This window comes from Heliconius melpomene, chromosome 19 (assembly GCF_056956725.1).
Source record: "Heliconius melpomene rosina isolate 202511_hmr_F chromosome 19, ASM5695672v1, whole genome shotgun sequence".
NCBI lineage: Eukaryota > Metazoa > Arthropoda > Insecta > Lepidoptera > Nymphalidae > Heliconius > Heliconius melpomene.
In genome coordinates this window covers 2,507,231-2,529,985 of record NC_140407.1, presented here as the reverse complement: position 1 = coordinate 2,529,985, position 22,755 = coordinate 2,507,231, and the positions used below count along the sequence as shown (strand labels likewise).

The window sequence follows — 22,755 nt, the reverse complement described above, 5'->3', positions numbered from 1 at the left end:
TAGCTCTATTTACTTTTTATTAGAGACAGTTACATTATATTTTACTTAGTAAATTAAAAAAGAAAAATCAGTTTCACGCCGAATCCCGCACATAGCAGGGTAGGCAGGCAGAAGGAACCTAGCGCAAGACATTCCGTTTTCGATTTTCCGCCGGATTCTAGAGGTACTGTCTGTTAAGTGGTGGAACTCAAAGCTCAGCTTTGCCTCTACACCAAAATAAAAATATAATAAAAATATAAATTGAAATAGATATTTTATTTCTTCGAGTGGAGATCAAACCTACAACCAGCCGCGTCGACAGTCAAACACTTGTGTCCCTGCGCCACGATTGGACTCTTTAATAAGTTTAATATAAAATTCATAAAAAAAATAAAAAACTGGGCCAACTTAGCTGTCAGTTGTCAGTTAAGACTGTCAGTTTCTCAATATGACCACAGACTAAATAAGTATAAGTTAAGATTACGTTTTAATAATATGGCCTCGACATTCGACTTGGTATTGCTGACGTATGTCTCTGACTCGTCTCTCGCGTGCTAGTACCTACTTGCGAGTGGATTAATATGCTCGCGTTGAAGTTGAATTCCATCGTTGTTTAATTGCGGTTGCCTAATTACGCTATACGTCATTGAAGTTAATATTTAAAAATGTTTATTATTTTGTTATTAATATTGTTTATTTTGTTGGTTTCTCTATTTTCTATATTTGCGTATCGCTATGTGAAAGTTCGTATGAATCCTAAAGTGCCGACAATAACAAATGCACTCTCAATATTCAAACTTGGAATTTTTAATCTGGATTTTAAAGGTACGTTATATATATTTATTTGTTTTTGTTATTTTAGAAGCAATGACGTGATTTTAAATATAATGCTGATACGGTAATAGTAAATTATTAAAAATAAGAATCTGGATGTTAGTTTATAGTATAAACAAACTTGTTTATTTTTGTAAATATTATTTTCAATTGTATATTTTATGAATAAATATATTTTAATATTACAAAAGAGAAAGACAAATATTATAAATATAAAAAATAACATATTTTTTTGGATAGAGAAAGTGGTGTTTAAAATTCAACATTGCTGCTTGAGCGATCAATATAATTGAATATTTTAGTAGACTTCCTTTCCATAAAATTTTATTATATTTCCAAATAATATATTAAAGTTTTGTTTTTACATTTATGTTTGACTGAAGTTACTTCTCACATAATTGATAACCTAATTAGTAATCACTCTTCGTTCTTTTTCTATACAGATATAGATATCTGTATCCATACTAGACAATGTAGTCTATTAAGGAAGAATACAATCAAACTTTATTCATATTTAATACTAACGTATTGTGTTCATACACTTCTATTACTTATAAACGAATTATTTGTTTAAAACGTTTTAAAGTTTTGCTCCAGACCTAGGAGAGAAAAATCCTTTTATACCTACTTATAAAACATAAAAAAATTTGAACGCACCGGAATTTGAACCCGTGTCTTTCAGACAGTTCGCAAACATAACTATTTTCATTTCGGCACTTTAAATGCCACAACGTGATGTTCCGAATTTGAGAAGAGAGTGGAGAACAGAATATCTTGACTATAGATTATCTCTGTATACTCTGCTAAACAAATGCCAGGATACATAAACGCATAAAATTGAAAAAAAAAACATAATTATGTCCTCCATTATAGATATATGTATTTACTTTTTAATCTGTATTGATTTTGTTATTAAGTTAATACATTAGCGCCATTTACAAAAAAATAATTATAAACTACATTTATCTATTAGACAATTATAAACTACATTGATAATTCTGTGATAAGAAGATAAGTAATAGATTTACTTAACTTTTAATCGGTCACAATTTTATCAATGATAAAATGAATTGGTTACAATTTTGTCAATAAATAGCGATCCGTTCGTGGCTTCGCCCACATAAATTACACAATTATTTATTTCATCATCTGAATTACTTTCGTGATTTATTTACATTGTAATTTTAGAGACAATATTTATAAATTTAAAACTAAAAGTTTAGCCAAAACAGTAATTTTAGAGCAATTTACAAAATACTTTATATTCATGTAACTGTTTTATTTATGAACTGATTTAAATAAAACAACACTGTTAATGGACGTTTACCAAAATACTAAGTAAAAACTGTATTTAAATCGAAAAAACGCACAGACAAACCTAAAAACAAACAAAAAAAGTCATTGTTTTGGGCTCTATTACATTATTGAAAGCCCCCAATAACAATTCATAATAGATACGTGATAATTCTATGATTATAATTGTCTTCCGGTAGCTAGTAGAAATTTGTAAAAATCTCCCACAGAGATGCTAACAACATTATAACAAGCGTATAAGAATTTCGACGTAACTTGATGAGAACGAGCAATTTCTAAATAAATACTTTTCTTTCCACTTTAAATACATTAAAAATATATTTTTTTAATAAACAGATTGTACATTTTCAAATAATATTAATTTGTACATATTTTAATTTTATTTCTAGAGTTACTCAGGCAAATAATCCTCATGGGTGAAGAGACAAACCAAAATGGCGGTGTTATGAAATTTATGTTCGGGCCAGTTGCAATATATGGTAAATCATATATTGTTAACATATAAACTTTAATCATTGTGGACAGTGCAGCACGGTGAAACAGCGTCTAACTGTATGCGCGACGGTTATGGGTTCGATTCTACTGCCGAAAATGATTTTTTTTCATGTCCTCTGGGGGACAAATCGCTGTCATTCAACTTGCAATATCTCGAAAATTATGCGGAAAGTGGAGTAAAGAGTGTTTTTACACTAGGAAAAATACCGGGAAAAAGAGCGAAATTGAAAAAATAATCATTTATGAACAAAAATTTTAGTTAAATATATGCATACTAACGCTTATTAAAATATGTTGGTATAATATCTCAACAGAATGTTTTGACCTTTTGAGTTCAAATCTCACTCACCTCCAAAATATGACATACGATTTTTTGTTTAAAAGAACTGGAAATTCTTGTACTGAACCATGACGTTTTTAGCCATTTTTTTACTACAATTACATATAAAAAATATATGACGAACGAACGTACCTACATATCTTTATTCTCTTTTAGTGGTCTCGTCTGCTGAAGATGCCTCTACAGTTCTAACTCGCTGTTTAGAGAAATCGTTTGTTTATGCATTGATAAAGCCTTATGTTGGCAGCGAATTGGTTGCGGCTAGTGGTAAGATAATAATACAGATATGAAAAACTAATAACTATGTATTTCTTTCCAAATTACACAAACAAATTTTCTTCAGTCTTTGGTCGTGGCGTAGGGCCACAAGCGTGTGACTATACGCGACAGGTTGTAGTGTGGGTTCGATTTCCACTTGTGAAAATGAAATATTTTATATTTACATTTCTTCGATGGTTTGAAGCAAAGCACGGCGTTAAGTTCCGCTACTTCACGTAATGCAATGAATGAAAATGGGGAACAGAGTGTCTAAAAACTAGTTTCCCTCTACATACCCTGTTCAATGCGGAATAAAATATGAAGCTAAAAAAGTTTTGTTGAAGGCGCGTTGTCTTCTCTTGCTACCTTGTATCTCTTACGATACAAGCCACTGAAGAGAGCTCTGTAACTACTAGTAGTTATTATAAATCACGGTGTTGGTTTCCGCTAACTCACCCGCTATTATAAACTGCCGCGAGTTCAGAATGTTTTGTCGATATATTTACATTTCATAAAAATACATCCTATAAATTAATTAAACTACAAAAACCTACTGTTTTTCTCAATTCATTCACTCTTATCTAGTACCAACATGGAAAAAAAATCGACGAATACTCGACCTGACGTTCAAACAGAACGTCGTGGACAGCTACATGGGCATCTTCAGTCGGCAAGGAAAGCGTGTTGCTGAAGAATTAACAACAGTGACAGACAACTATACTGATATATTCTCAATATTGATCAAAAATACTTCGAATACAGTGTGTCGTAAGTTATTTTTGATTTCTTTTATTTTAAAAAATCTATTTGAAATTATTTTAGCAGTGGTGCAGTTAAGAGGTTGCATTTACATTTCTTTATCAAATGCTACTAAAAAGAAATGCCTATATTCGAAATATTTTCGTTTTCGATTCTGTTAAGTATCTCTTATATACAACTCTAGGAGGAATCGCACCCAGCTCGGTGGCTTTTTTCGCCAACCGCTGCAACCTACGTTTGCAGAAAAAATATTTTTCAATGAAACGTTGTGCCTGATATTCTTGATTTCACGCAAAAAAAAATCACCAAATCCTACAAGCGAATAGATTCAAATTATTTTTCATTTCATAATTACAGAAACAACATTAGGAATAAAAGTTGATGAAGAAGCCATAGAGAAATACGCAAAATCAGCAGACAGAGTGTTTGGTATCATGACGGATAGATTTAGACAACCGTGGTTGCTGTCAGATACTATATTTAACTGGAGTGCTCTGAAAAAAGAACAAGATGAAGCCATGAGGATCATTTCATCTATGTCCGAGGAAGTAAAGATTTGTTTATTCTTCTAACGCTATAATTTTTTTTTTGTAACTTTAATTAAATATATGTACAAGAAATTATACTACCCTTTGAAAGATTAAACTTTTCTTCTACTCCTTAAATTTAGAACTAAAGATAAAATTTATAAAATTTTTTTTTGTACTGTTTTTATATTGATGACTCATGAATTCATTACCTTGGCCTTTACATTACTTTATTTTTGCAAAAGTAGTTTTTTTATGCTGATTACCACTAATTGATGTCTATTTAATTTTTACAGATGATAAAACTAAAAAAGGCTGAATACTTAAAGAAGATAAAGAACAAGAATATAGATAACAATGGTAAATTAGAAAGCATAATAATTATGTATGTAGTATGAGAAAAATTATCAATTATGATTTTAAACATAATGACTGTAGATTCAATTCCTACCCGGGTCATTGAATTATTTCAATTCCCCGCTCTGGCTAGCGTGGCGATGTATTGACTATATTTAATAATAATAATAATAATAAAACTCTTTATTTCACACCTTAATACATAGCATAACTTAAAATTAACAATAGCTTATAAAATAATAATATGTGAAAAAGGCGGCCTTATCACTAAAAGTGATCTCTTCCAGGCAACCGAATTGTAGGAATAGATAGAGGGGTGCGGGCATAGTGCGTGGGAAAAATAATTATGACAGTACTTGCATACATGACGTAAAAACTATATATATATATATAAATATATATACTAGAAATATATAAAAATAGAGTATAATACATATAATGCATAAATATATTTATTCTTGTATTTCACTTTCTCTCTCTCTCGGACTGTAATGGAACATATTTTGTAGACATTTATAATCTGTTAATTCTCTTTTTCAACCGACTTCTGTTAAAGGAGGAGGTTATCAATTCAACTATATTTTTTTCATATTAGTTTAACTTAAACTTTAGATTCACATTAGATTTATTTTGTTCAAAATTATTATATTGCCATTTAATTTAGTTTCAGATGCAACATTTAAGTCTTGTTTAGACATTATGATCGAAAGTACAGTCAGTGAGAATTACCAATCTATAACAGATGCTCAGTTGAAACATTTGATCGACAACGTCATGTTCGCGGGATTCGACACTGCGGCTCTTAACATTTTATTTACACTGTTATGTATTGGCACCTACCCTGAAATTCAAGACAAAATTTACGAAGAGTAAGTTATTTATTTATATATTAAGCATAACTAATAAAATATAAAAAAAACATGAAAACGATGTGTGTGTTACAGTACGCGACGGTTGTGGATTCGATCCTCACTTGAGGAAATTAAATATTTATTTACATTTATATTTTCATTTCTTCGCCATGGTGTCGAAGCGCGGCGTTGAGTTTCGCCACTCAGCATCGCGTTATGACATCACACTTTATTTGTATTCTGTTTAGCAGCTTGAATTAAGTAGGTAATGTCCGTGTCCAGGATATGATGTAAATGACTCAAACGCCCAGCATACATATTATAAACTTTCTAATTTCTAAATATTTTTTTATAGTAAACGAAAGTAAAATACGTGCTGTCAACAATAATAATTGTATTTTGTAATTTTTTGCATTAGCAAAATAAAAAAAATAATTTAAAACTAAGTTATAAACTTTTAATTTTATCTTTTAATTTTTTTATTCTTTATTTTTCAGTTAAAATGAAAATATTAAATAAATATTTCATATCCTTCAGTAGGAATCAAACCCACATCCTGTTGCGTTCACACTCGCACGCTTGTTCCGCTGCGCCACGACCATTATGAATTGTACTTAAATTATAAAAAGAAACAATTTGTATATAAACTAGAATTATGACGTAAGACTTTGCACTTTGCCACGGTGTTCCATTATACAGTCATTATCTTATTATAAAAACTATGTAAATAGTTATAATAGATAATTATATTTTTAAAATCTTGTAAACGCATGAAAACTGAAGATCGAGCTCAGTAGCGTGTCATTGGAGAGGTCAATGTCCAGCAGTGGACGATGACAGGCTGATGAGGATGATGAAAAGCATTTAGGTACATGTGGTATGAAATATTGTCTAAAGTATAGACACGAAGGCGAAGGCACCAGGGCGAAGAAATCAAAACATTAAATATTTAATTTCCTGCAGTGGGAATCGAACCCACAAGCTGTCTAGTTTGCAGTCGCTCGCTTGCTTGTACACCTACGCCATGGCTGACCTCAAACTATTACCTAATATTAACTCCATATTTTTTTTAGGTTAAAAAATGTTATTACTGATCAAGATATAACTACAGATGATTTGCGAAGACTCCCGTATTTGGATGCTGTTATGAAAGAAACCATACGCTTGTATCCAGTAGGAACAGTTATTGGAAGATCGGCAACAGAGGACATACAATTAGGTTAATATTTATTGATATATTTGTATTCAAATCGCTGCTCTCACGCCTGGTTGCATAAAGTAAAAAACGATAAAGTAACGATAAAATATTTGACTTCTCTTTAAAAAAATTAAAAATAAATAAATAATTAAAATATAATATTTTTTTTCGATGGCAGTGCTTCTCAATTGGAATTAATTCATTGCATAATTATAATTTCTCGTACTAGTAAAAAGACAAAGCGTGGCTTTTAGCTCCACCATTCATCAATTCAAGCAACGCCATAGTAAAAATCGGTCGTTGGGGACTGCAATGTCTTTACACTAAATTTCCTCTGCCCACCCTGCTATATAACAGACTGCTATTTTCGGGATACGGTGTGAGGCTAAGAATACTGTTTTTTTTAAGAGAACCATGTAATACCACGCGGTTGTGAAGTAATGGTACATTTATGGGCGCTCAACCGTAACAAGTTGTACTGGGGTGAGGATGCCAACGAATTTGTACCGGAACGGTGGTTGAATACCGATGTACCAACTCATCCAGCAGCTTACGCTAGTTTTTCACCTGGTAGAAGGAACTGTATAGGTAATCATTAATCTTTATTATTTAACTGTTATAAGAATTTACATGCATTATTTGACGTCATCATGGCGCAGAAGAACAATATCTGTCTTGCAATGGTTGTCATTTCTGTGAATCTCACACGAAGAAATGAATCATTTGAAAAGACAAGTCCGGTTCTGAAGAGAAAAATCACGGTGTTCGATTCTGCCACTCATTCTGCCAACTCCAATTAGTTAAAATTTAATCACTTGTTGTTAAACTATAATATATCAACAGAATATGTAATATATCCATCCTTCCATATATCCATCGGTCCGTTCGTTCACTCAGTCATTCAACCATCCAATTGGTCAATTATACGAATATATTCAATGAATCAGTCAACCCATCAACGTATCTACAATAATCGCATTCTGCACATGTACTAATTTCATATTTTAATAATTTCAGGTAAAGCGTACGGTCTGATCATGATGAAAACTTTCCTCGCACAAATCCTCAAGAAGTTTAAAATCACAGCTGATGTTAGAAGAGTACAATTTGAATTTATGATTTTATTGAAACCGTGTTCGGGACACGCGTTAAAATTAGAACTCAGATAATAAAATTATAATATAATATATAATACTTATTTAATATTATAAAACACACACACACGAAAAATGTTAAAAATGTTGTAACTGTTCCTTTTGACGCAATGATAGTTCTAAGAAATTATCTTTCAGCAGCGGAAATTTGAATAAATATCCTCACAGAGATGCTAACAACATATAAAAACAGCATTAAAAAAAAGAAGCAAATAACATAGCTTAAGAAGAATATACATAAAAAAAGCCTTAAAAGCCTTTAAAGTTTGACTTTGTTATAATGATATTCTTAAAAATATACCCTTCTTAGTGGATGTAAACATCTGTCCAAATGTCACGTTTCTATCATCAACGGTTACGGATGTCGTCTTACCTCAGTCAGTGAGGACAAGTCCTTTTATATATATAGATATAGATTATGTTTCGTTGTTAAGAAATAACTTTAAAGGTATTTATGTTGTAAAATGTTTTAAATGTATGGCAAATGGTGTCAGTTGAATATACATATCAAGAAATAGAATTTATTTTGTTTTATTAGACCAAAAATTTTTTTTTATATATTTATAGCTGTTACATAACTATTTGTAGCTTCGTTCTCCAAGTAGTATATTTGGGAAGAATGTTCATTAGAGATAGATAAGTGATGGATGCGGCGTATTGCGGCGTAGGCGTATTGCTGCCGGGAACAGGTTTAACGGTGCTTTAGTCAGACATATTGATGGTATACATAATTAACTTCTTTTCCTCTCGCTATCAAAATGTAACAAGCTTTTATTATCTAATTTTATTAAGTATTATATTTCTTATTAGTTAATTTTATTAATACATAATAAAAGCTTGTTTTTAAAGAAGGTTGTTTTATTATGAAAATTCGACAATTATTAAAAAAAAACAATAATTTAAAAAATTAAAAGCACATTTCACCTAGAAAAAAAAACAGAATAAATCAAGACGTAGGTATTTTATATGAGTTTTGATTGCGTCCTAAATATTATTACATAATTAGACGTCGACGTAATAAAAGTGAATCAAAACAATATTATTTCCTTCTTTCAATAGCAATGTGGTATCCAGATGCGGGCTTCAGTGTTATGTCGAACTTATTGACAAGTTTTGTGTAATCTCCAGTGAGTTTGTAGTTCCTGATAAAATGTGATAATACTATTTTCATAGACATATATGCGTATGTTCTACCTGAAAAGACAGTTTATAAATTTTAAAATTCAAATTGTAGTCTATAAATAAAAACCTATAACAATTTTATAAATGTACGTCAATGTGTAGTATAGCTTATAAAAGTTGATGAACTTAAATTTATAGGCATATGCACTCATTTCGTATGAAAGAAACTGCAAGTATAAGCTTATAATATTTTTTTTCTACGAAATATCTACTTAGGTATAGATTTACATTTTTCTCCGTCCGTCCGGGGCTGTCACTAAATGAACTACATATAAACGGCAGGCCTCGATAGATTTCCTTGCATTTCTTTTCATGCTCATAGGACAAGGGTATAAATCGGGGGTAGTAAATAAACACAACACACAAACAAACATCCGTGCCAGTTTGCAACATTACACCTTAACCTAAATGTCTTACCTATGCACACTCTTCTTCCAAAACTAAAAGCAACGTAAGCTGACGGTATTTTAGGTAACCTAGCTGGATCTAGCCATCTTTCGGGAATAAATTCATCGGCATCGGGTCCCCATATTGGATGGCGGTGTATTCCATGTCCAAATAATATACAAGAGTGGCCTTTGTATAACATGCAGTTTCCTGTGTTAAGAGACATTAAATTTATGGTTTTAACACGCTTTGCCTATTTCAGAGATATCATTGGCACTAACAAATAAGTGTGAATCTGTAAATAATTGATTTAAAAAGAATCCAATTGAGTTTCATGCGCCGCGCAAGTTTTTTTTACAAATTTGTCAATAAATAAATAATATATAGAATATAGCTATATATACCATTTTTCACCACACTCATATTTTTATTTATGTTTTATAGATATTTACATGTAATATGTATCTGACTTACGCAACTTTACATCTCTTTCTAGAACTCTGGCTGTCACTGGCGCAATTGTAAAGTAGCGCAGGGATTCTTTTATGACAGCTTCTAAATATATCAATTTGGATAAATCTTGTTTCGTGACATCTCTATCGTCATTCCCAAAAACATCGATTAATCTAGAAATAAATTTAAAAAAAAAAATGAAACTATATTTTACTTAGATTCATGCTTTATTATGTTTTGACTAGCAATCAGAGAGAACGAAGCAATATGCTACGATTTTTGCATACTTCTTTCACCTCGTCACTGTCATCAACCTCTTCATACAAATATCCTGCATTGATGGGTATGAAGATGCGATCTCTTCGTAGGTTATAAGTAAGTCGTAAATCAGGATGGAGCTAAAAAGCTCAATTTTAGAGGATAGATTACAAAATCAGAAGACTCGGTTCGGATACCACGGTAGAAATGAAGAAGAACTCGCTCTGGTGGATCGGGAAATTTGAGATGATTTGAAAGGGTAAACAAGATTGAAGCAAGAGTGTAAGTGCTAAGAGATGCAGGGGGAGACTTCGGTTGACCTTCCTGAACATAGCATCGACGATACTAAAGAAGGACATTATAAAATGTATAGTATATGAAAATATTTAACAAAATATTATTATTATTAATAACTAACTAAGGTTTCTCTTTAAAGATTCACGGGTTCAAAAGAACCCGGTCCTTTGGAAGGCTTGCGTGGAGACACAGGTCCAACACGTAGAGGCCCCTTAGAGAATATTCAAATGTTTTACTGTGACGCATCAGCCGGGATCCATCTCTGGGTAACCACAGGTAATTGCCCAGAGATGGTCGCCGGTTAAAGCGTAGGAACTATGAAAAAGGTGGAAATCTAAACTAGGACTATGGAATGGAATTTAGATGGACTAGCTACTGGGCTATTGAATGAGACTAACGGACGTCCGCCTTTACAATAGTCTCAAATTGAATGGTTGGCGGACGGTGACTCGCCTCCCACTAAATGGGCCCCCACAAAGCGGCGTAGTGCCTTCGGCGCAACATCGGCGTGGTCGGCTAAGGGTGTAGAGAGGTGTGCACCGGTTTCACCATCACGAGGAACTCGTGTGCGTGTTTCCCCGCTGTTACGCAGATTGAGCACTTCCACCCTTTCGAGCATATAACTCTTATAACTCCACTCTGCCGGCCAATAAATGCAAGCCAGAGGCGGGGGATAAATTACAATTCCCCTCCGGAGGTCTCAGGTCCGTGGGGTCGCCACTCCCCAACAGCTTGCCACAAGCTGCCCTGCGGCTTTATTATTATTATCTTTCTCTTTCCTTTCATAATTCCCGTATTCAAAACAATCCGGTCCTTTGGAGCATTTGCGTGGGGACACAGGTCCAACACCTAATTATTATTATCATCAATTTTCATTCTACAAGCTATGCAGTTTACAACTGTGACTTACTCTTCAACAATCTTTTCCTGTACGTCTGGAAAAGATGCAATTAACAAAATGGTATACACAAGAGCATCGGCGGTTGTTTCGTAACCAGCTGCAATTATAGTATCCACATGATCTCTGATCTCGGTGTCATTGAATAATTTTTTCTCTATAGATAACTCCAATAAAAGGTCCATAAATGGTTTGAATTTGGGGCCTAGAAATAATACGTAAAATAAAGTACTTATTAATTAAATGTAAATTGTATTATTTTTAGTACCGAATGTTTTCTCGGTTCTTGTGGTGGTAATGAATGCTATGGTCCGTTTTTTTTTGAAAGAATCAAATTTGTTCTAAAGGTTCTTTAGCATACCTTCTGTTTCTTTATCACTCAATGCATTTTTATTGTTAAAGTAGTCTTCTTTTCGTTTCTTGAGAACCTGTAATGAAAAATGTCATAACTGCTACATTTCAGAAAAACATAAGTTAAAAAAAATCTTGATTGAAGCCGTCGTGGCACAGGGTCTGGCTGAAAATACACCAGTTGTAGATTGTATTCCCACTTGGGAAAATGAATTATTTTCATTTCCTAGAAGTTACACGAGTGTCTCAAAAATTGAAAAACAGAATGCCTTAACACTAGGTGATCTCTGCCTGCGGGATAGGCTCATATACGGGATACAACTAAAAAAAACTTACAACAAAAATGAAATTTAAGAAATTCGAGATTCCGTGTTGAATGTCGTATGTACACCTGGCAATATAATAGTTTATCCAATTTATGATATACATATTTAGTATTACAGAATTACTTACCGTGTTTGATAAGTGATGTAGAATTTCCACATATTTATCTTGTTTTTTCTTTTTTGATGTCAAATTGAATATAAAGTCGGGGTAGAGCCAGAATTTTTGGATTCTGTCTACGAATATGCTTAATATTTTGTCTACAGCGAGCATATATTCGTTATTCTGCTTTGTTTCATCACTCAAGTCTATTCCCAATGCAGCCACTGTATTAAAACATACAAAATTTTAAGTAGCTAAGGTATTATTCATGTCTATGTTAGCGACAATCTGTGCAATACCTCGGTATTCTATGTAATTATTAGGCAATGTATAGAGTAATATAATAAAACGTATAGGTAATGCATGAAATATTATTTATTTCATACATTGTCTTGGTATTCTATTCGCATTCACAGCATTCGCGATAGCATATAGAATAGGTATGCTATATAATGTACGATAATATTTCATATATTGGACTGTAGTCTAGACGCCCAACGTATAGTACAGAGGCCTATAGGTACATTGCCAAAGTATTCTATAGAATGTCTGAGTTATAGATTGCCAGTAATATCAATATTTATAGTAATTAAAATCATTTAAAACAAGTTAGTAATCATAAAGAAAATTTTATTTCAAAACAACTTTTTTTTCTACGGATTTTTGGTGTCAACTACCTAAAACGCAATTGACTTTTAAATTAATTTTATCTGCTTGTGCAAGAAACGCAAATATTTAATTGCAGAATGATTTCAACCATTTAGATATTAAGAATATATTAGAATATAAATATATGCTTACAGCATATTGTTTCCAAGGCATTACGATGTATATAAGGAAAAAAATCAAATGGACCCTTTCCAACGTTGTCTTCTAGATTTTTGACAGAACGACGACTTTGGCTGTTGAAGATCCCAATAAAACCATCGAGCACTGTTTGATTGAATGCCGGGTTTATTAGTCGACGGTGAATATTCCATTTTTCAACTAAATAAATAAAATTTATTATAAGTTACATAATAAAGGATCTATCCCGATAAACATGACAAAGCTGCACTGGCTGGCAAATTAATTATTTCTAATATGATTTTATTGAGTTTTATCTGAATTAGCACACCATTTTTTTGCCTGTAACCCTTACAGTAAGAGCGTTACGGGGGTAAAAGATATATTTAATAGATATTGAGAAAATAAGCTTTAACGTTAAGGATTGTTACCCAGTTAACTCTATTCCAGATTAAAATCACCAAACAAATTTGTTTACCACCTTTAATTGTTTATTTGTAGCTGATGAAGGTTTTACGTTAAATTAAAAATTCAAAATATTCTTTATTCAAATAGGCAATTATTATAAGCACTTTTGAATCGTCGAATGAACATATGAACAAAAAGCTACCACCGGTTCGGAAGGCAGTTCTGCTGAGAAGAGCCGGCAAGAAACTCAACAGTTGCTCTTTTCAAAATCAATGGTACAATCTATTACATCAGCTGGCAGCTATCCTGCATTACATTAAATAGAAATTAACTCCATACATGCTTATCCTCTAAATATTCTTGAACAGTGTAATACGCTTTACTTGTAAGAATTTTTTTACAGATATTTTAAATTTTTGTAGTGGCAAACTAAGAGTACACTGCGGAATTTTATTATATTCACCTATACTCAGACCCATAAAGGATTTATTCACTTTTTGGAGGCGAAAATTTGGTGTAACAAGCTTATCTTTATTTCTCGTTTCTATCGTATGACTGTCACTATTTTTGCTATGACAATGTATATTTTGTCGGACAAAGAAAATGTTATAATAAACAAATTGGGAAGCAACTGTAATAATACCTGCATCTTTGAAAACATCTCGCAGAGAATCTCGCGCTCTTAGTTTATAAATATATCTCACGGCTCTTTTTTGGAGGATAAATATTGAACTTATGTCTGAAGCACTGCCCCATAGCAGCATTCCATAAGATAAAATACTATGGAAATAGCTATAGTAGACTAGTCGGGCAGTGTCAACGTCCGTCATTTGTCTTACTTTTTTAATTGCGAACGCGGCAGAGCTGAGTTTATCCGCAAGTACTTCCAGGTGAGCATTCCACTGGAGTTTGGAATCTATAGTTACACCTAGGAAAATAGCTGATTCCTACAAATTTAGAGCGTCTCCTTTAATTAGTAGACTAAGATTATATTTTTTAATATTTTGTAAAGTAAACTCAATACATTTAGTTTTTTTAGCATTTAACATTAGATTATTAACATCAAACCAACGAAGAATATGCGATAATGCGCTATTCACTTCGTCATATTGCTCACTATGGAAACAATTATTAATATTTAAGAAAATTGTGAGCTGATTAAACATTATTTTTTCAAATATTTTACTTAAGGATGGTAAAACAGAGATCGGTCTGCTCCGATTTCCAGGCTCAGATCTATTTCCACTTTTGTAAAGCGGCACTACTTTGCTATATTTCATTAAATCAGGAAAAATACCGGATTTTACACAATTGTTAAAAATTAAAGCAAGCAATTAATCTTTTGTATTTATTTATTTAGGATTAAATCAAGCGACAAAATTTCTTAATCTCTTTGAAATGTAAGCCTCTTTAACAAGTTAATTAATTTAAAAAAAATATAAATTAGGTTCTTTTATAACACGTGGTCTGAATGAAAACAAATGTAAATAATCAACCTTTCTGCGCACAGAAACTACACTTTACCGCGTTATCTCCATTTATAGTATTTTTTTCAACTCACGCTGTATCCCGATTATAGAAAGGTAGGCAGAGGGAATCCAGTGTTAAGAAACTGAGTGCCCCAGTTTTCACCGAATTTTTCGAGGCATCGCCTGTTGAGTGGTGGAATTCAACGCTACGCTTTTACCTTGATACCAGAGAGAAGAAATGAAGATATTAATAAATAAATAATTCAACCGAATGGGGTTGAACCCACGCTTGTGTCCTGAAACGATGGGCTCGAAACATTTAAATACTGTAGGTATTGCCAGTATCGAAAGACTTACCAGGTTCTGTGAGTAGCCCTTGCCCAAGCCAAGGCATAATAAAATCATAGAATATATTTTTTTTCAAACATGTGTTGGCTATCGTTGCATAATCCTCTGGATCGCTCACAACTGAAATAAAAATTAAAAATCTAAGAAGCAAATATTAGAAACTAGCGACCCCCTTGCGGCTTCGCCCGCTTTTACTACTGGATTATTCATATAATGTATGTTAGCAAAGCACTTAAGATAATGTGAAAATTAATTAAACCCTAATGCAACCCGTATTTTCGCAGTTTCAATAAGGATTTTCCAATTGTTTAACACAGCAAGGATTTTTTAGTAGGTACCGTAATTTTAAATCTGTGCTACTAATCTTTTCAAGTAGTTATTAAAATAAATTTAAATGACTATTTTTAGATAGTTAAATGACTATTTTTAAACGGAAGAAATTATAAACAAAAACCTACCTACTAATAACTACTACAAAAAATATGAAACCAAATATATCGCGCTGAAATAAAACATTCAAATCCAATACGTGCAAACGCATCTAAATCTTCGTTGCTATAAAGGCAGGCGGGTTTTTTTTTTCGAGCTTGTGGTTAATGCTGAAGAGGGTATTCTGTCCCTGATAAAAAGCAAGCACGATGTGGCGGCCTGTGAGGAATATGAAATAGAATGCATCGGCCGGGAATCGAACCCGGGCTGCCCGCGTGGCTGGCGAGTATTCTACCACTAAACCACCAATGTGTGTAAGGCAGGCGGGTGCGGCGGACGCGCTTGTATAAGTAAAACGTCGCGGCACGCATGTCTAGTGGCGAGCCGAATTTTTTTTGATATTGTAACAACTTCTAAAGTACTTATTAAAATGAAAAACAGTAAAAGACAGTTTTGATCTACATTAAATGACCAACGTAACTAATATACTTATTTATATGCTGAGAGTAAGGGATAAGTGAAACTTGAGTAACATACAGCTGTTGTGTCAACGGCGGGATGTGTCAACAATTAAATGCGTTTTTCTCTAAAACTATTCGCAATTTCGAAATAGTGTAAAAAGCAAGTTTTATCTTCGTTTAACGTAGAAAATTAATAAAGTATTTTAAAGGATAAGGATTAATACTATTATGGAAAAATAATCCTCACAGTGAAAAATATATTGAAATTACAATTTTTAGACAGAAATATGATCACTACACGTTATTCTTAAAAGATACGAATATGCTGTCGCGGACTTTTTTGTAGATCTTATTAAGAGGAGAAATACTACAGTACATTATTTTCATGTAGTACTTACCACTAAAGCAGCGCATGCGCGAAAGTGTCTCAACGGGTAGGACCTTATACACATTTATGGTATTTATGTTAATTTACATAAGAATGTATAAATAATAAACTATATATAAATCTTCCCTGAGAAATACTCGACTTAATGGTGAAAACCGCATCAAAATCCGTTGGGTGGTTTAGAAGAAGAAGAGTTAGAAATTTCAGACAGACACGAAAAGCGACTTTGTTTTATAAGATATAGGATTATATAAAACATATAATTTAATATGATATCACATGTAGGTATATATCTATTTAGTAGCGGTGCAAAGTTCCGCGAAATGTCACGAAAGTCCGGCGGACACAGTGTATCATAACATTAAGTTCCCTCTGCCTACCCTGCTAGGCACATGCGGGATACAGCGTGAAGCTGCGTGCTTATAAAATGTTCAAATAATAAAAATATTATATTTCTACGTACGATAAATTTTAATTGGCCCAAGCCACGCCGTGGCTACACCACCGTCTTCTATCGTTTCAATTGAATACTTTTTTATGGTCTCCCATACATCTGAAAGAAGAAAGAAAAATTAAGGTTCTTACGATGTATATAAAATGACGTCAGTGTCTTTACTAGGTACAGACGCGACTTTTGTGGTGCGTTCGGACGAATATTTTTTTTAGCGGTTCGATAGTACGAAGCTTTTATTACTGTTACATTGACGAATGTTAATTTTATACATTAGTATAAAACTATACGAGGTGTGTTCAAAAAGTAAGGTGACTTTTCAAATTTGGCGGGCAACGTACTTTCGATTATCGATTTTTTTATTTTGTTATGTTGGTACACTCTTCCCGAACATCTGTACCAAGTTTCAAGTGTATAGCATTTTTTGTTTGGTTGGGAGAGGCGTAAAGGTTATAAGTGTTTTGCGTGCTCGGCGATTTCTTGCTATCGAAAAATATGGATCAAAGGATTTGCATCAAATTTTGTGTAAAAAATAAAATAAAGTGCTCCGAAACACTTAAAATATTGACAGTGGCATACGGTGAAACTGTTCTGAGTAAAAAAAATGTTTACAAGTGGTACAAACTCTTCCAAGATGGCCGGGAATATGCCAATGACGAGCCTCGCTCTGGACGCCCAAGCACGTCAACAACTGATGAAAACGTTCAAGCAGTGAAGAAAATTGTTCTGGAAAATCGTCGAATCACTATCAGAGAAGTTGCTGAGGATGTTGGTATATCGCTTGGCTCGTGCCATGAATTTTTTTCTAACGTTTTGGGCATGAGACGTGTGTCAGCGAAGTTTGTTCCGAAATTGCTAAATTTTGACCAAAAGAACCGTCGCATGAGCATCGCTCAAGAACTGTTGAATGACGTCAACGACGACCCAGATTTACTTAAAAGGGTCATAACTGGTGACGAATCATGGGTATATGGTTATGATATCGAAACCAAAGTCCAATCGTCCCAATGGAAGAGCCCAGATGAGCCAAGACCGAAAAAAGCACGCCAAGTTCGATCAAATGTCAAAGTTTTGCTCACTGTTTTCTTCGATTACCACGGCGTGGTGCATCAGGAGTTCTTACCATATGGACGTACGGTCAATAAACAGTATTATCTTGAAGTTATGCGCCGTTTGCGAGAAGCAATACGAAGAAAACGTCCGGAATTGTGGAAAAACAATTCATGGCTTTTGCATCACGATAATGCCCCTGCTCACTCATCTTTGCTGGTGAGAGATTTTTTGGCCAAAAACAACACCACAATCATGCCTCAGCCACCATATTCACCGGATTTGGCCCCATGTGACTTTTTCTTGTTCCCAAAACTAAAGAGACCTATGAAAGGACGGAGATTTGCAACGATTGAAGAGATAAAGACTGCATCGCTGGAAGAGCTCAAGGCTATACCGAAAAGTGCTTATGAGAAGTGCTTTGACGATTGGAAAAACCGTTGGCATAAGTGTATTGTATCTGAGGGGGATTACTTTGAAGGGGACAACATAAATATTGATAAATAAATAAATATTTTTTCTTAAAAATACAAAGTCACCTTACTTTTTGAACACACCTCGTACATATAACTATACATATATCCCCACTCGAGGAAATGAAATATTTATATACATTCATATTTTCATTTATTCGTTTTGGTGTCCAGGCAAAGAGCAGCGTTTAAATCTGCCACTCAACATGCAATCTCGTCTTCCAGAATTCGGCGGAAAGTGGTGAATGATGTGTCTTACCAGTAGGTTCCTACTGCCTACCTTACTGTGCGGAATACAGGGCGAAGCTGATTGTTTTTTTTTATTATTTATAGATACAAGCAAAAAATTTAAAACCAATCTCCAAAAATGCATCATTTATGAATTAGGTAGTTAGGTAATGAATTATGAAGGTGAAGGTCCTTCAAAGTCAAAAATAAATTGTTGTACTGACTAGTTTTTACTTATGCTTTACAGATTAATTTATTTATTGCAAATGTCTTTTGCAATTTAGCTCAATCAAAAACGGATATCATTTTTATTGAGCTTAATTTACATATTATATAAGTATATTAAACATTCCGTCTTTGAATTAGTGAATTTCTTCCGAATGCTGAGCTGACTCCGAATATCCTCCGAAGCGATCGAATCTCCACGACATTCACCTTTCTTTCATTCTTCTTCTGTAATATCCACGTTTCGTTGCCATGTAACAACGTCGGTACCAACACTGCATTGTGTACGGCCAAACGCGCAGCTGTGCTGACGATTCGCCGTCTCATCAATCATCATCATCGTTAACCCTGTTACCGGCAGCAACACGCCTTTCCTCATCCATCTCTACTGAACATACTTCCGACATGTAGGTCTATCATCTTTTATAAGAACCGTATAAATAAACATATACCCATGTATATGATTTTGGCACTTGCGATTCATCGTAATATCAAGTGTCTAGGCGCTTTTGTGGCAGACCTCAGATTCTCCATGGTAGGTGTCACGACTGTACTTGGTTGCAATTGGGGTATACCATGGAAAGGAGCCATCTCCCTCGCTGAAAACAGTAGGGGTCGTGAACTGGCGAGGAGGAAATGTTGGAGCACGATCCGAAACAAAAGTTAATAATAATTTGTTAATAATTAATGGCGACTATGCTATTTATAATTTTTGCGAATAATACACGTCTGGATAAGATTCCAGTTGGCTTAACATTGCTAACTTAAATTAAACACAATTCAATTCTTCAATCGATAACTGACCGACCTGTTCTCTTATCGTATTTATTTCTTCCTCACATCATTTATAAGACGTAAGACATAAGCAACCACGCGCTCAAGTCTCATATTATATTATGAAAGTATAGAAAAAAATAAACAAATTATAATTTAATTGACTACTTGCGTAAGTAAGTAGATTACTAAATCTACGAATGTTTTTAATTACCGGAAACTATTCCGAAACTGAACATTCATTATGATAGAAATATTTGTCTCAAACAACTGCTAATATAAGTTATACGAAAATAATGGGTTCTTCCACCATATAAATAATTTATATTTCATTGAACTCGCTTACTGCCAAAAACGTTTAAGCAGCTCAGTAAGTGATGCATCTATGGACAATGGAAACACTAAATGGCACCTGAGACTATTCTACCTATAGTATTTTGAAGGTCTCTCACCTTCAAAATACTCTAGGTATTGGCTCTTATTTTCTCATTTTGGGAATTAATCATAAAAAATACGTCTTAAGCAATCTTAAGACATATTTTCAACATGTCAATGTCACAACCTTGAGGCTACATTAACTTTACTTCTATGCTACTGTGTATAATTTCAATGTGATAAGATTTCGAACATGCGTAATAGAATTTTACCAACAATAATGAAGGTCCCCAATAACATTTGCCTTAAATATGCCTGAAAATATAATATATATAAATGTACTTACTGACACTGTCCCCTAAAAGCGTATAGGCGTGTCCAATAAAAGGCAAACATCCGGGACTGATCGGCGGTTCATCTTTATTTTGCTTTCTTGATATCAAGTGATATACAAATGCCACACAGGATAAAATTACGAGCAATATATTCAACCTGTAAAACATATAGGTAACATTATACAGGTGATCGGTAGGTTCCGCAACTTAACATGCATGCAATTTGAAACTTTACGATAAAATTATTTTTACAGAAATCGACGGAAAGTGGAGAGCGGAGTGTCTTAACACAAAGTTTTTTTTGCCTACCCTATTAAACGAAGGATACTACGTTAAGTTGAAAAAAAATTCAACCTATTCAAAACCTTAAATTTTTTCGAAAAATTAACTTACATATTTCAAATTAAGTTCGAAGATAGTTGCAATTTTACATTTACCACATACAATTATATAAAACAAGCCACAGGCACGGTCCACGACACTATAAAATTATAAATGAATTTTATCTAGTATTCGCACTTCTTTTATATGTTTTGCTAACTACAGCTATATATTTATAATTAATTATGGGTGTTTTTTATTAATATAAAATTATTCGCCATTAATTTAAAAGTACTAATTGGATCAGATCAAAACATAAATATGGAAAATATTATTTAAGCCGTAACTTTTATTTCTGATGAACTTTCAACTTAAAATCCAATCGCAATGAATCCAGAACTCTCACTCATGTCCTCTTTTTCAGTGGAAAAAGGAGACATGAGTGTGCATTAGATTCCCTCTGCTTACTCTTCTATATACGGGATACAGGGCCAGCTGATTTTTAAATTGATATCTAATGGGTAATCTTATTTCTTCTACATCTATAATCAAAAAATATGACGGATAAATATTTTTGATGATTTAATTGACTAAAAATTTTGACCGATAATTAAATACATCAGATACATACAGTTAGTGAAAATTCTCTAAATACTAATATTTATTTAAATTACCATTTTGAAAGAACTAAATTATCTAATTAAATAAGAAAATAGATTTTGCAAAGACTCAATATTATAGATTCATTATTTTGCTTGAAAAATAAGGATGATTTCTTCTGCGTGTACTTAATATGATTAAAATCATCATTTAACAGGTGAACAATTAGAATAAACATTGATTTTAAGATTGACCTTCTATTATATAATATTTTACTTTAAAACATAAGGCAGACCGCGCATTTCATCGTCTATTCTCATAGTCAAACGGAACCGGAATAAAATATTTCAAACGCTGACAACCCCTGTTTGCGGCAGGAATTTTCCAGGCAACCCTGTTTTATAGTGTTCAGAAAAAAATAAGCTTTAATTTGATATACAGGGTGGAAGAGGCAGCGCTTCTTTTACTGAAACTGCATATAGGGTAAAATATTTCCAACCCAGAATTTAAAAAGTTAATCAAGGTAACTCAACAGTTTAGACGTAGGAATTTTTTTTCATTTCACGATTTTTATCCATACCTGTATTTCGTGTCACGCACACATACGTATGCGACGTTGCCGCTTTGACAGGTAAGTGTGTGCGTGCCTATGTTATACTTTACAAATGGCGTTTTATTTTAAAACGATAATTTTATTATTTATTTTGTTTGAAAAAATAACTTTTTCATTTTTGGGAATTATTTTTTTTCCGAATTATATTAGGCTTTTATAGAGTAGTTAAAATTGTGGTTCCATTTAAAGTGGTGCTGACAATTCCACCCTGTATAATTCATTAAAAAAACACATGAGTGCAAATTATTAACATTTAGTGACATGTTTAAACCAGGCAACCCTAGACTTGCGGCAGACTGAGAGCTGGCAACCCTTAATTTTCCAATTCCTTATGCGATTATCTTTTAAATGATGTGCGATTCATATAAAAAACGTATGAGTGCAATTTTCTTCAAAAACGAGTTACGAAAAAATGTAATTAAATTTGATTGCGGCAGGATTTTTCCAGGCAACCCAGGTGTAATCTGTTCTACTAATCATGTATTATTCATGAATGTAGGTTTAATTAAGAAAACTGGTATATGCAGAATTCAACTTTGGGATCTCAGTCTATACTGAACTAAAATACAAAACAACATAAAGTAAAAAAAAATAAATAAAAATACAAAGTGACAATTCACAAAGTACACACTAAATAAAAAAAAAACGTACTTTGATTAAACAAGTTGTCTACCTACAATAACCTGTAATAAAGTGACAATAC

The 22,755-nt window shown here is 33.0% G+C and overlaps 2 protein-coding genes across 2 annotated transcripts; one reads left to right on the top strand and one right to left on the bottom strand.

Moving 5' to 3' along the window:
- The first annotated feature begins 521 nt into the window (after positions 1 to 521).
- LOC146528323 (cytochrome P450 4C1-like) lies at positions 522 to 8,586 on the top strand. Its single transcript, XM_085202542.1, has 10 exons — positions 522 to 804; positions 2,517 to 2,606; positions 3,119 to 3,229; positions 3,806 to 3,988; positions 4,337 to 4,527; positions 4,803 to 4,866; positions 5,528 to 5,732; positions 6,788 to 6,933; positions 7,321 to 7,500; positions 7,930 to 8,586. Exons 1-10 carry the CDS (start codon positions 645 to 647, stop codon positions 8,079 to 8,081), a joined length of 1,482 nt encoding a protein of 493 aa, XP_085058668.1. The 5' UTR covers positions 522 to 644; the 3' UTR covers positions 8,082 to 8,586.
- A 363-nt stretch (positions 8,587 to 8,949) lies between these two features.
- On the bottom strand, positions 8,950 to 21,089 carry LOC146528322 (cytochrome P450 4C1-like). Its single transcript, XM_085202543.1, has 11 exons — positions 20,912 to 21,089; positions 20,530 to 20,675; positions 17,071 to 17,160; positions 15,339 to 15,449; positions 13,120 to 13,305; positions 12,346 to 12,542; positions 11,903 to 11,969; positions 11,554 to 11,746; positions 10,110 to 10,261; positions 9,666 to 9,845; positions 8,950 to 9,260 (listed from the first exon to the last, which is right to left on the bottom strand). Coding segments are annotated over exons 1-11 (1,479 nt in total). The 5' UTR covers positions 20,914 to 21,089; the 3' UTR covers positions 8,950 to 9,105.
- Positions 21,090 to 22,755: the final 1,666 nt, after the last annotated feature.

What these genes read in the sequence shown, in the direction of transcription:
- LOC146528323 (XM_085202542.1), top strand. Translation starts at nt 645, where the DNA reads ATGTTTATTATTTTGTTATTAATATTGTTTATTTTGTTGGTTTCTCTA. An exon ending in CGGGCCAGTTGCAATATATG is followed by an intron (nt 2,607 to 3,118) that starts GTAAATCATATA and finishes ATTCTCTTTTAG; the next exon opens with TGGTCTCGTCTGCTGAAGAT. An exon ending in TTTCATCTATGTCCGAGGAA is followed by an intron (nt 4,528 to 4,802) that starts GTAAAGATTTGT and finishes TAATTTTTACAG; the next exon opens with ATGATAAAACTAAAAAAGGC.
- LOC146528322 (XM_085202543.1), bottom strand. An exon ending in AGGGCTACTCACAGAACCTG is followed by an intron (nt 13,306 to 15,338) that starts GTAAGTCTTTCG and finishes TTATTTATTTAG; the next exon opens with TTGAAAAATGGAATATTCAC. An exon ending in TACATCACTTATCAAACACG is followed by an intron (nt 11,970 to 12,345) that starts GTAAGTAATTCT and finishes TTTTCATTACAG; the next exon opens with GTTCTCAAGAAACGAAAAGA.